The sequence below is a fragment of the Myripristis murdjan genome, chromosome 3, assembly GCF_902150065.1.
Source record: "Myripristis murdjan chromosome 3, fMyrMur1.1, whole genome shotgun sequence".
Lineage (NCBI taxonomy): Eukaryota > Metazoa > Chordata > Actinopteri > Holocentriformes > Holocentridae > Myripristis > Myripristis murdjan.
Window position 1 is genome coordinate 28,803,589 of NC_043982.1, and position 13,972 is coordinate 28,817,560.

Below are 13,972 nucleotides of genomic sequence, written 5' to 3' on the forward strand. Positions count from 1 at the left end.
AGATTATTGCCATATTCTAGGCGTGGAGAAGCCCCAGCAATGGGCAACTGGCCAAATGTGCCACTTTATAAGAAACTGTGGCCTTCCAAGGGATCCCAGGAAGTGGTAGGCAATTCTGTATTTGTTCTGTTATAATCCAAGTTTTGTTTGCGTTGCAGTTGTTCTTCTGTGATCACTTTTATATATCAAGGCATTTTTACAATCTTATCAACCTTTATTGTAATGCACTGTTAGTTGTTCAAGGTATAACTGATCCCTACCCGTAAAGCAAATGTTATACTTGAATGAAAATATCATCTCTGCATGTAGACTGGTGCAATTTGATTCAAATTTTGGATTGAAAAGGGTCTCTGTGTAGGAGTTGCGCACCTGTCCAAGAATGAAATGACATTCCCATTAATGCAGAAACATTAAAGTTTCAATGGAAACACCGCCAAATCCTTTACATTTGTGGTTTACATTATGTTTATGTTACATTTCACAACAAAATGCACTTCACACCTGTGTGGTCTGCTCTGGCCAGTGTTGGCTGTTCATGTCAAATAGTTTGTGCAACATGTAGGCAGAGCACCCGAAGTTCCCACATGTCTCATCTTACTTAACATGGGCTCTAAATAGCCGTTATCTCTAATGGGAAAGAAAGACGCTCCCTAGCAACCAGTATTTTATTACCCCACCTCTTATATTGTACCAGCTGTTTTAGTTTAAAGCCCAGACTATCCTGATACTGAACCATTAGCCTAACATTTCATCACCTCATCTCTGTAACAGTAAATTATCTTTTATCCTTTGTTGCCATGGTTTTGTGAATAGGTAAAGATTCAAGTCTTGCCCTGTAAAACTGTAGATTCAAGCTTTTTTTTTTTTATAAATTTGCTCAAAAGCTGCATATATTCAGACTCTCAAGACAGACAGTCGAATAGAATGGTAACAATTCTAGATGCTCCCCAGTGGCAGAGTTCAGGCTGTTTGCCTGTGGGCTGATGTGGAGTGAATGGCCTTAGAGGCTCTAGGCTGGTCTATGTGTGGCCCGGCTGGTCCAAGTCAGCAGTAATGACTGGCTTTGGCCAGCATGCCTGTTAATGTGAATGGGGTTACTCTGGGCAACACCTTTTCAGCCGGGTCCTATGAAGTCCCCAGTATGGTGGTCTTTGTCCACACAAGGGCTGTCCTCTCAGCAAAAAGGGCTCCTTTTTTGTGAGGACTATCAACTGGTGATGGATTATACCCACCCCCCTTTATTCATCTGAGCAGTCTAACAGACACTGATGCGTGCAAACACACACAAGCAAACACTAACCCTAACCAAGCACGTATGCACCCTCAACGACACCTTAAGTATAACAAACATGCTGACACATTATTCTACATAATTATGTTGCAGACAATTAAGATGTGCTCACCTTCTTAGGTATGCTCACAGAAGGTCAACACTGAATGCTTTCACTCTGTTGATCTACTGTCCCCTTCACATTACTTAGACATTAGGGTGAAATTTCTCTGCAGTTAATCTCCTCTCTTACTTCAGTCCTTAAGAAGAATCAGTCTCTTCTTTTTACTCTTTAGCCCTGTTTATTTGACTTTTCCTTGTTGTTACCTTTGTCTCCTCCCCTCAAACTGTACCTATTTTGCCAGCAAATCATGTTCAAGATATCAGACAGATCACACTGACTTCACAGACGCAGGTAAATATCCATGATGTCTGTGTGCTCCATAGAATTGCTCGGATATTTCCTGAGGATTTCAAGCTGATTAACCTCCAGCACAGTCCAGTAATGGCAATATCTAGTGCCAGTCATTGGCATGACAATAGCACTGACGCACACCTGTACCTAAGTCTCCTCTAATCTGCATTCTTCCATCTCTACTGAGGAGTTAACAGATGAAATCAGATTTGGGCTGTTACTCGATAATATTGAATATTGCAATATTTGCAGCCATATACGGTATTTTCTACAATGTCAATTTTTTGTCTCAGACTTATTGTTTTAACCTCTATTTAATTAAAAAGTTTTGGAACTGAAGCTAGAAGCAAGTTATTTGAACAGATCAGTGTAACAATAATAACATGCCTGTGTCATTTTGATTACACACAATTTTGACTCATGCAGTTTATGTACATAAAGGATTTATTTTAGGAGATGAAGAATTTAGAATTGTATGAAACAAAGTGAAGGTTTTTTTTTGTTGTTGTTTTTTTTTTTAATATTGCATCGGTTTAGGGTTGGGTGAACCTTTACCTCACTCATTAGATGTTGGATATCACACAAGCGAGACTGAGACTGCCACATTTTTCTCTTTTTCTCTCTTTCTCCCAGGTTAGGTGAATTACAGTGCAAAAAAACTCTAAATGCACAGTACATGTATTAGCAGGCAGTTCACAACTTGTGGCGAGAACCAAAGCACTAACGTCATTACGGACAACATTGGAAATATTTCAAAAGGCAGATATTATATTGCCATCTTCTTTCCCTACCTTCGCTGTGGCTGTTTCCAATTGTGATCTGTTTCATTCCATCCCAGTCTTTAGCTAGCACAATAACAGCATATGCATGTGTGAGAGCAGTTTCCCCCACCCCTCCCAAGGGGTCACCCTCTTACCCAGGCTGACACAGTAACCTCCAGACGACCTTTCGCTTTGCCAAATGTTATGCCTGTAAACTGTGTGAACCCCATCTCAGAAGAGGGAGAAGTGGAAGGTTCTGTTGGAGGGGAGACTGTGTTTAGGAAGGCCAAGTTACACTAGTCATTTTTGTGCGCTCGCGTTGTCATAAGTGCCTCTGTGTGACCCATGCATACAGAAGCGGCAAGTGTGTGTGCCTGTCTGTTTGGCTGTGCGCGTACATGGGTGTGTGCATTTGTAGAGCAAGTGCAACGGAGAAAAGCATGAATAATGCATGATAAAATATCCTCAGTAATACTCTTGCTTTTATTCATGGTGACTGATGCTGTGAGAGAAAGCCAGTTAGCAGGAAGATCTTAATATGACATTGTTCAAGGCATTAAAGTCAGTTGATTTCTCCTACTGTCTGGTACTGTAATGATGTAGCATGGCCATTTAATGTGATTTAATTTAAGTGTAAAACTTTATCACTGAGAAAAAAAAATAGCTATGTTCCTTAACTAGATTGTGGGGCCTTAGTTGTTGGCTAGCTGAGTGTTTTTTCTTTCTTTCTTTCTTTTTAAGGTTATGACTAGGATGTTTAGGAAATTTCTCCCATCGTAGTGTGATTACTGTAACAGAGCATCTACATTGCACTAGAAAATCTGCTCTTACCAAAAGTGTCAGGGGTGTTTTAACCCGAGGACTATTATATCAGAGTCATGGTTTGAGGGGTAAAATGTGTGTTTGAGGGGTGGAGGGCACAAGAGGTCCCCCAGATATGCTGTCATAACCCATGCAGCCGTGCTCTTTGCTATGGGCCTATTGGTAGTGAAGGCAGCACTTAGACATGTTTGTACTCTACGCCCTCTACCCCGCTCCCTCTCTCCCCAGGCACCATGTCACTCCAGGGGCGGACCAGCACTGTCTGGCTGTGCCCAAGACCATAACACCAACTAACCCCCCCTTTTTTCCTCACCCCCACAAGGTTCAACGTGCCCTCACCCCCTCACCCTACAACGCCCATGGTCCAAACCAGCAGTGCCCTCCAAAGAGAAACAAAACCAAACTGAAAAGAGACAAAATGGCCCCACACTGCCTTCCCTGTCAAAGCCCTTGACATGCCTGTTCAGAGGCCCCCAGAGGAGGGTTCACTTCAAGATGATGACGACGAAGCTAACAAGTCAAGTTGTAGCGTTACAGTACAGTTACACTTTGGCCCTTGTTTGTCCGTCTGGTTATTCAGAGGCATCACGGAGCTCAGATTTCCATGCATGTCATGTTTAGTAACCAGACAGATACTATCAAATGCTGTTTTACATCAGTCTGTGGAGCGTGAAGGGTAAGTGAGGAGCTACCTATTCAAGAGAAAAAAGAATAAACATTCCATTAGATATTACAAACCTAGAAATATTGTCAGCTAATCAATTTCCTGTGTGGACATGCACGGTTTTAATGAAATTCAGTGGGTTATTAGTCCCTTCCCCTTCTTTCAGTGTTTGTGAATATAATTACACTCAGAGTGCTTACTCATCCTTCTCCTGCCTGCCTACTCTGTCAGATGCATTAGCCGTGAAGCAGAAGAGATGTGGAGCCTGTGTCTGTATCTGTCTGTCGGTCCGCCTGACTGTCTGTATGCTTGCCTCCGAGATTATCCAGGGTCAGACAGCAGGTGACATGGCAAGCAGGTGACCATCACCCAATTACTGAAAAGAAACATGAGATGAGCTCCAGATTTGCCTATTAGCCTACTTTTGCTTCTTCTTCTCTGTTGCCTTTTCTCTCCCTTTCTCTCTCTCTCTCTGTCTCTCTCTCTCATGCACCCACAGCACGGTTAGACATGCATAATTTTCAGTAGCAAACTTCACAACAGTAAAAGTAAAGATTAAAAAAGAATAAAAAACATATATAGGATTTATCTACCGTTCAAATTACAGAGAGGTGACAAATTAAAGAAAAAAATGAATAATTAAGAGAAACATAGTGGAGTGGTCTCTTACAGGATGACAGTGCCCCAGTGCCCCCATCCAAAGGGCACAAGAGCTCACTGAATGGTTTGATGAGGATGAAAATGATGTAAATCCCATGCCATGGCCTTCACAGTCACCAGATCTCAACCCATTTGAACACTTATGGGAAGTTTTTGACCAAAGTGTAAGACAGCTCTCTCCACCATCATCATCTGAACACCAAATGAGGGAGTATCTTTTGGTGGAATGGTGTTCCATCCCTCCGTAAGGATTGCAACAGCTAAATAAGCATAAATTATTTGATCACCAACATTATGAGCAACCAAAAGTGAGGAGTGCAAGAATCAAGTCCATAGTGCCCTGGCAGTACTCCTCCAACAATAGAATGGTCATGTAAGAGAGAAATGCAAGGCAGAAAACCATCAGAGAGGGATTTTTTTTTTTTAAATTGCCAAAATGCAAAGGATAAAAAGCTTCCCTGTCAACAGGTTATTCTTAGGGCATGGCCAGGGATCATGTTGCAGTCCCTTTGTAACACAAAAGAAGAGGAAGGTAGAGCTTCTTGTCAGCCTTTGTTTGGTGCAGGTGGGCTAGAATTACCGAAGTGATGGGATTTATGCTGGGCTGTTTCTGCATTTTCTCTGGCAAGGTAGCGGAAGTATTCTCTGAAATCGCCAGCGTAAATGTGATGATAGTTTGTTCCTAGAATAGAAAAGAACATCACCTCATTATGTGGGTTTTGGTTTGCTGAAGTTAATACTAGTTCCTATAGGTTCAGCAAATTATTTCCCACACAATGCGCTGTAACTTTATAGGTGTGAGGGATTAAGGTACTGGGAGGTGATTTAGCTTGGTTTTAGTGACTGGATAGAGCAGCAACTCTGGGAAATTTCTACCAATTTCAGCCGGGAAACGTTCTCTTACCATTTTGACCCTTGGCCTGTGGTAGAAATGGGATTGGAAATGGAGGACATTGACCTGGTGTCATGGACAGACATATACATTAGTTTACAGTGGCCGCACTGCAGCTTGGCTGCTCAGGGAAATGGAATTGGTACAGGATGTCACCTCTAATGTGACCACTGTCCATGAATACTGGACGTATGGCATATAGATCCATGCAAACCATAGTGAAAGGAAAATAGCTTTGTGTGTTGTTTGGCATCAGTGGAATTACTGGGATTTTTTATTCATGCATCACAGCACATAGACAGATTGCTTGGTTGTTGTTTCGTCTGCGGTTGTAATGATTTCAACTTTCTGATACCATATTCTGTTTCCCTCGTTTCACTGACTTAATAGAGCTTATGTGCTGACAAAATTACAACAATGATTGTGCTAAGTAGGTGTTTATGGTAAATATCGTGTCACTTCCATGGGCATGTTCCAACATCAGCTAATCTGATTGGATCAGCCAGACCAATCGTCATGTGTTCCAACACGGTGTTGGGTTTCCCAGAGTTCTAAGCTGTACAGTGACACAGGCCTTTTGAAAGTGTGGCTAAAACTCTATGGAAGAAATGACTCGTTAAATTAGCACCTAATACTCCAGTCATTAGCAAGCCGTTACCACCAGTGGAATGCCTTTGATGCGGCTGCTTTGTGTGCGTGGGTTCCGTTTAAGCTCCAGTGGGGAAAATTAATCTATTCGGATCTTGGAAAATTATGCGCTTCATAAAGTTGTAGCACTCGTAACAAAACCATACACTAACAAAAACAGTAAAATCCTCAGATTGGTGCCTTTTCTGACCCTGCTTCCGATATCAAGCACTGACACGATATGGACGTGCCACCGCTGCTATACATCAAGATTGTGACTGACCTGTTACAGCCAGCGTCAAACACCGTAGTCCTTAAGTACCTGGTCTTTGCGGTGTTTAGTAAGCTGAGGGGAATTGTCCATTGTGAGGTGATATTAGTAACCCTCTTAGGCAAAGCCAGTCTGTAGGCTGGCCCTGAGGGCTCATTTCAAGTGCTTAGTGCTCGTTTGGGGCTTTGTCACCCCTCACCCTGTTGCCAGCATGGCCCCAGCCCCTCTGGCTGTGGAGCGGAGCTGAACCACAGACCTTTACCCCTGCCTGCCACCAGAGAGGGAACACTGACATCACAGCTCCAGTACACACACACACACACACACACACACAGATACACACAGTCTCACACTAATATTGTGGCACATACCCATTTTCTCAATCCCCCCCATGTGCCACAGCCAATGGTCTTGTTTCCCGCCATCCACTCCCACCCCAAACCCCCCTCTCCTATTTTTTTCCTCTTTCTCCGCCCCCCTGAAGGTTGCCAGGCAGCACAGAAAGACTTCACACACACATACACCCCACTATGCCTCTGAGGGTTTTCCGGATGTCCTTGTTTACATCATGGAGTGTGCAGGTCGTAGGGAGGCAGACTTAGAGCCTCCCGGGCTATGTCTGCCTAAGTCCTACACTGACCTGCATTCATTTGGTGTCACTGCATATGTTCATAGCAACCCTGAAGTTGGCCTTTCACTCTTTGAATGTACCATAGTACACAGCACACATTGGTGCAAGCTGTACATTATATTTGAGTGCAAATTTCAAATCAGGGTGAAATTAACTGAAGCTTATGTTGGAAGTTCCTCAATCAGAATAGGTGACTTGAGATTAAATTTGACATCAGTTCACTTTGAGTGCAGTTGGGATTAAAGGGTGTTATTTAGGCCCAGATAACTACCAACTATTGTCATCTCTTCCTATATCTATCGTCACTGAATGTCCAGAGATGGTTGCTCACAGTGTTGCTGGGCTGTCTTTTCCCTGTGTGTCAAACCAATCGATTGGTTTTGTCTGCTCCTCCCTCTAACTTTGATGTTGCCATTGATTGTTCTGGTCTGCCCCTGAACTCAAAGGTTAGGGGAGCTGAGCTGCACTTCTGGATTGGTTTGACCTTCGCTCTGCACATGCTCAGTGGGTTCCCAGAGCCCAGAGCCAAACAGACACTGGGTAGCCAGGCCTGTGGGTGCGTGACAGCCAGACAACGGTGTGATGTCTTTTTTTACTCACCCACTGAGGACGATGTATATGTGATTGATTTTTCTCCTACCCTCTCTCTACCGTGTTTCCGCTGCAGTGCACTTAGCAGGACTGAGTCCAGGCTTGATCAATGCATTGTTTTTCTTTTTCAATCACACTCGAGTGAGCTGTAGACACGAAAGGTTACACAGGTGAGGTTTGGCAGAGGTGGAAGCAGAGCTTCTGGAAGCCCCCTCAAGGCCAATATATGAGCTTGCATGGATGTTAGATATTTTGTCTGTGTGTGTTTGTGTGTGTGTGTGTGTGTGTGTGTTAAAAAGAGCAAGAGAGTGAGAGAGAAAAAGAGTTGCATACAAAGTAAACTTGACTGTAGCGTGTATGTTTCTGTCAGTCTATTTCCAGGGTTCCCGCAGGATCTAATTATCCTTGGAGTGTGTGGATTTGAGAGAAGTTAAATAAGTCCTTACAAGATTTTGAAAATGAGAGACTGGTTTTAAAAAGTGTTTGGTTTTTTTTAACATATAGCAACTAAGTTCATTCTTTTTCTTTAGTACTTCACATTAATATACCAGCAATGTTGAATTTTAAAATGAATCACTTGAGCACAATTTCTTCTTCTTGGTGAGTAGTTTTGACTGGTGTCATGTCTTAAATATTTCAATTTTAAGTGCTTGATGTGGCCCAAATAAAACCTTGTCAGTCCTTGAATTTGGTGTTCAGCTGAATGTAATAACCTTGTAGTAGTTTTTATTATGGTTTTGTGTCCCAATGGGTTAGTTTACACCCAGCTAGACACACACTCATTATGTATCTTTTATCCGTTTTTCTAGTAGGAATCTTCTCTGTTCTCTGCGCCTTTAAGCCCTCTGTCACCTTACCTTACCATCCCACATTAAATTACAGGTCCTTAACAATATCTCAAGGCTTCACCTGCCCCCACATAATCTGCAGGGCTGCATGACAGCTATCCTCTTGTTTCCTTTGCTTGCCTGACAGACCGTCTTCTGACACACACAAAGGAAACCTCTTCAACAGACAGAAAGAGATCACTTGGGTATGATGCACACGTGAGCAACAGTAGCAAAAGCAGGAGGTTTGATATCAGACACGAAGATTGTTGTTTTGAAAACATTTGACGGTCCAAATTCAGATATTCAGACATTTAAAAATTCTTAAAGGTACAACACTCTGCAAAAGTAGGAAGTGATTTCCTCTACCCTCGAGGGTCAAGAGGTGTTGTGTAGTCCCTCTGAATGATCTCTTAGTAATGACGCTGTTAACCCCTGTACCCAAACACCTAGTCATTAGGAAGGAGATAAGTATCTGCGGAAAAGCTCTCCCAAAGCTACATGGCTGGAGGGTGTGAGCATGTAGCGGGCAGGGAAGGTTTATAGGGCTAGGGTGGAGGGGGAGTGGAGGTTTTGGCCAGTGGGTTTCAGATGTCATGGCAGATTCTTTCATGGGCAAATTACAGGGTTTAACTTCCCATGTACCCGGGACTCCTGCAACCAGGTTTATTTCCTCTGCAGATTCAACCAACAAGCAGCTCACCGCCATTATCAGGCACACACTTGACTCTGGAGACACTTCACCTCCTCTCACACTCTCAACGCCTCTTCAGTACTTTGTTCATGGAGTGCCATTGGCGAGCTTTTCTTGCAGCTCTCAGAGAGCAGTGTGCAGGCCCTCTAAAGCTTTACAGCGGTTAGCGTGTTGGCATTAGGGGGCTTTACGTGAGTGGCCCTCATTAACCTCCCAGCGTCTTTGTGCTTCGAGTTGGCACAGGGCTACTCCACAGATAAGCTTTACTAGGAAACAAGTTAGTCAGCTAAAACGCTTGATTCTAATGACTCCGGCATTAGCTGAACATAATCATCTGGGTTTCAAATGCTGTGGCAATCTACACAAATGAAAACACATACACATTCAGATTTTTGTGTGCCCGTGGCCCAGGTTTACTCAAACAGTAGAGGGTACTGCGGGGTTTTCAGTGGCCAAAGTCAGCATTAAGACTGGTCATTGCTGCAACGCAATCAGATGTTATGTCATTGGTTTTGCACATGCTGTGTGTGTCCACATGCGCACACACAGACACACACATCCTAAATTTCTCACCCCTCCCCATAAATTTATGCTCTTATGTCCCGTACCTTACTTCTGTAAACAATCCCTTCCAACACTCACTCACTCACACACACACACACACACACACACACACACACACACACACACACATTGTATTCCCTGTGAGCTGTAACAGACCTAAAGCTCTCTGAGGCATTTAGCAGCACGCTAGCAGGTTTACTCCACACAGCCAATGCTGAGAGGAGTGCTGAAGCATCTAATGCAATTTCAACCCAACATGGCTCTCTGTGAATGAACATCACTGAAGTGTAGCATCTATGTTGATCTGTGTGCTTTTTACCCCATACTAGCTGATCTAATTCTCTCTCTCTCTCTTCCTCTCTCTCTCTCTCTCTCTCTCTCTCTCTCTCTCCCTCTCTCTCTCTCCCTCTCTCTCTCTCTCTCCCCTCCCTCTCTCTCCCTCTCTCTCTGTAGAGGCTGCATTTGCCTCCAGACTTGTCGGAGACAGTGAGTCGTGTGAGCAGGGGCGAGCTGGCAGGAGCAGCCATGCCGGGTTCGGCCTGCGGCTCCAGCACTTCCGGCAACAAACACTTGGACTTCTAGAGCTCCCACACAGTCGCCAGGGGCAACCAACACCTGGAACTCTGGAGCGGTGTGTCCTCTTTAATGTGGCGACCAGGTTGTTCCCTCACCCACATAATGTCAACCGCGATAACCCTGCCAGCCATTTCCACCTGTCAGCTGTTTCAGCCAAGGGTGAAGACCTGAACATCCTCAGTATGTCGTAATGGACACATTTCATCCAATATTTCAGTTCACTTTGTTCATAATAAATCTACAGTATGATGTATACTTTTTTCCTTACTCTGACAGTTAATAAATGCTCATTCCAAGCTGTCATCTGAAGCTCATTAAACTCACTTTATTTGCCAAGTTTTTATCCCCATGATTTGCTTTTCTTCACCGGTAGCTGCAACGAATGCAAACCCAAATAGGTTTTGAAATGTGTGATATATGAATGGCAAGGTGACAAGTATTTAACCCAATCAAAACCCCTTGGTTATTTTAGTTTGTGGTCTGCCTCTGTGCCTTTGTTTACAAGTGAAGTATAATACTGAAACATTTTCCCAACCATTATGGATGGTCAGTCTTGGTTTACATTCGTCTTCACGCTCAATTTGAATTGCATTCACCCAAAGCATCCATATTTACTTACGAGGAAAGCCTACTCCACCATGCACCATTTTTTGTAATACGGCCGTTTCTCTAGGACAATGGAATGAACCATACAAGAATTAAATAAAAGAATATGAACACACACGATAAATGCTCTTTGTCCATTTTGTTGTTACATCTTAACTTTGTTACTGCATCTCACTGCCTGCTCTGAAAGACAAACTGACTCTGTATGAGCCTCTGTGTGTTGTCATGAACCACTGATTTGTGTTGTGCCTCACTGGTTTCAGGTTAGAATAGTGATGGCTCCATCTGACCCCAAGACTGTGCCGGTGAGTGATGTCTACCTCCAGTGGGCTGCAGAGCTGAGCAGGAATGTGGGCAGAGGGTAGGAGAGCTGGATTTGGGTGCAGGCTTCACACCTCATCAGGCATGTTTGCTGGATGAGCTGCTTTGCCATGACAAGCCCAAAAGAACAAATTAGGTCAAATGGTGACAGAGAAATACAGAAAATACTACATGAAGAATTAAATGTTGCATTTTTTTGTTTTCTTTAGTCTGTTGCTGGTGTCAGTTTGAATATTGTTGCCTATAAAAACTGGCAGTATTGTTAACCATCTGCAACACACATGTGGGAGAGGGTACTCTGTTACCTGACAGTTTCATGCATGATTGGAGTCCTCTTATATGGAGTTTATGTCTGTGAGGCGAGAGAGAGAGAGACACAGGTCATTTTTACAGGTGAACAAAAGCTTGTGTTGTTACAATAAAAACAAGCTATTTATGTTATTGTTGTTGAGGAGCTGACAGATTCAGGGTATGTTTCTTAGGTAGACTAAAAGGAAACAGATTCATTTTGGCGTTTGTTTATCTTCCCATCTGTGTGTTTTTACATTTCCCCTTGGAAAGAAATGTTTACAACTCCAGGCAAAGTTGCTTTAATGAAGTAAACATGATTTTAGATATTGCTGCAATTATATATGTACTTTTCAGCATTCTGGTCGAAGCATTTTCACCTCAGTCAATTCAGAAACAGGATTTTCAGAAACTGAACAATTAGCTGTCAAAATATTCTAATTTCCAGTTAACACTGTATTAGATTTCCAATGAATACTGTGTTTAGATTACTGAGCACCACGTTTCTATATCCATACATAAACTGTAGTTTGCATTTACTGTAGAGTGAGTTTATACCAGCCTTTACACATATGTTGGGCTAAGTGTCCTGCTATCAGAAACTGTATACATGGTTAGGTGATAGTGTGGCTCTCATCAGCATGTATGCTTTGATACAGACTAGCGCCCCTATTTCAGATACCAAGACATCAAATTTAAGTCTGAATCCACAATAACTGTAACCTTACAGCCAGGGAGAAATAGTAGTGTCCTTTCTATTTACAGACATTCAATGAGCTATTTCACTCTATCTCGCCATCTATCCATCCGGTTCTTCCTTTCATGGACTCCTTCCCCCGGACCATGGTAAGAGACAGCTGCTTCAGACACTCAGCACTGAACAAAACAGACACACTCATCTTGGTTGTAATATTTTTATGAATTTCCCTTCTGATTTTGTTTGTTTTTTGTTTTTTATGTTCCCTTCGTTAACATTGAATCAAAAAGGGTCAAACATCAAATTGGAGGCAAAAAAATAAAAATATGCAATTTATGCAATTTTTACTTACTACAATTATATTATTTATATAATATAATATAATTTAAATATTTTGTCAATTTTTCATGCACTGATTTAACATCCAGATCTTCACTCTTCTACATCTGTCCTCCACTTCTTACTGATCTGTGTGCTACTGCTCCTACAGTGGCCCTAGCTGAGGCCTTATGGTTTCTGAATGGGCCTCACCACACAGCACTAAGATGTTTAAGTAGCACAATGTAGGACAAGACATTTTGAATATTTATTACCACATTAAAAATTTATCTCCAGCCAGAAAACAGTTTAACATTTTTTGTTTTAATTAAAAAAAAAAAAAAAAAAAAAACCTTGCAGAGGCATTTTGCATCAAAGGTGGCTGCACCTGTTAAAGTCAGTTTACAGAGGTACACAAAATAAAGTAATCATCTGAATTAATGTTTTTTTTTGTTTGTTTTTTTTTCATTGCAGGGGCAATAGTTGCCCATTCTTGCAGAAAGAACAAACACACAGCACAGAGCTTCAGAGCAGGAACTGCTCCGTTAATATTAGCTTATTTTAATGATGTCGATGCATGAGTGTCACCTTCTGTTTGCTGCTGTGGGTTTTCAGACAGACTTCCAGGCCAAGATGAATGTTTCTCACCAGTCTAACAAAGAATGAGAATTCATCTGCAGAAACCTCTGCAGAAACTTGTAATTCACTTGATTTTGTTCTGAGCAAGAAATGCATTTAAACTTTTGAATGGTGAAGCTGTGTATTATTTAGACCTCTACTAATTGCTTTCCTTTTTTTCTTCCATTTTGAATCTCTAGCACTCTCTAAATGTGTGTGTGTGTGTGTGTGTGTCTCTCTCTCTGGCTTGCTCTCTGTAATTATTAATTTTCCTTCTCTGTGTCGGCACAGTTGTCTTGTCAGTTCTCTTCCCCTACTGCTCCCAAAATATTATTCCTCCATTTTCATAAAAACCTGGATAAAGCAAGTAGAGAAATTGCATTAGCCCAAGGAAACTTCCTATTAAAAATCTGATTAAACCTCCAAACTTCTGATTAAACTGTCAAATATTTATGTGCAGATTGAATGGATCAATTTTAGCGACAGCTAAGATAATTGTTGATGCGGTTTAGGAGTGCTGTGTGAATGCTACCTGACCTCACTTTCTTCTGGACATCCTCTGCTTTCAGATGCACTCCCCGATGCACACACACACATACACACTCTGTCTCTCTCTCACACACCCCCCCTCTCTTGCACACCCCCACACATCCATACACACACAGACACAACCCCCCTGCTGAGGCAGCAAGTGAAGCAAAATAACTCACTCTGCCACACAATCGCTCCTCTGCCTTGCTCTAGGCACTGACTGCTTTATTCCATGACTTTTTTTTCCTTCCCCGCTCCCTCCTCCTCATTGGTTCTGTGTTTCTTCTTTTTTTCTCATCCCATCGTAACTCTACTAAAACAAGGGCCA

General features: G+C 42.4%; 1 protein-coding gene across 1 annotated transcript in view; it reads left to right on the forward strand.

Moving 5' to 3' along the window:
- Nucleotides 1–10,988, forward strand: part of elp4 (elongator acetyltransferase complex subunit 4) — a 56,810-nt gene extending 45,822 nt beyond the window's left edge. Inside the window, exon 10 of the mRNA XM_030045705.1 lies at nucleotides 10,143–10,988. Coding sequence (XP_029901565.1) covers nucleotides 10,143–10,271 — 129 coding nt within the window. The 3' untranslated portion in view covers nucleotides 10,272–10,988. The remainder of the gene's footprint in view (nucleotides 1–10,142) is intronic.
- Nucleotides 10,989–13,972: the final 2,984 nt, after the last annotated feature.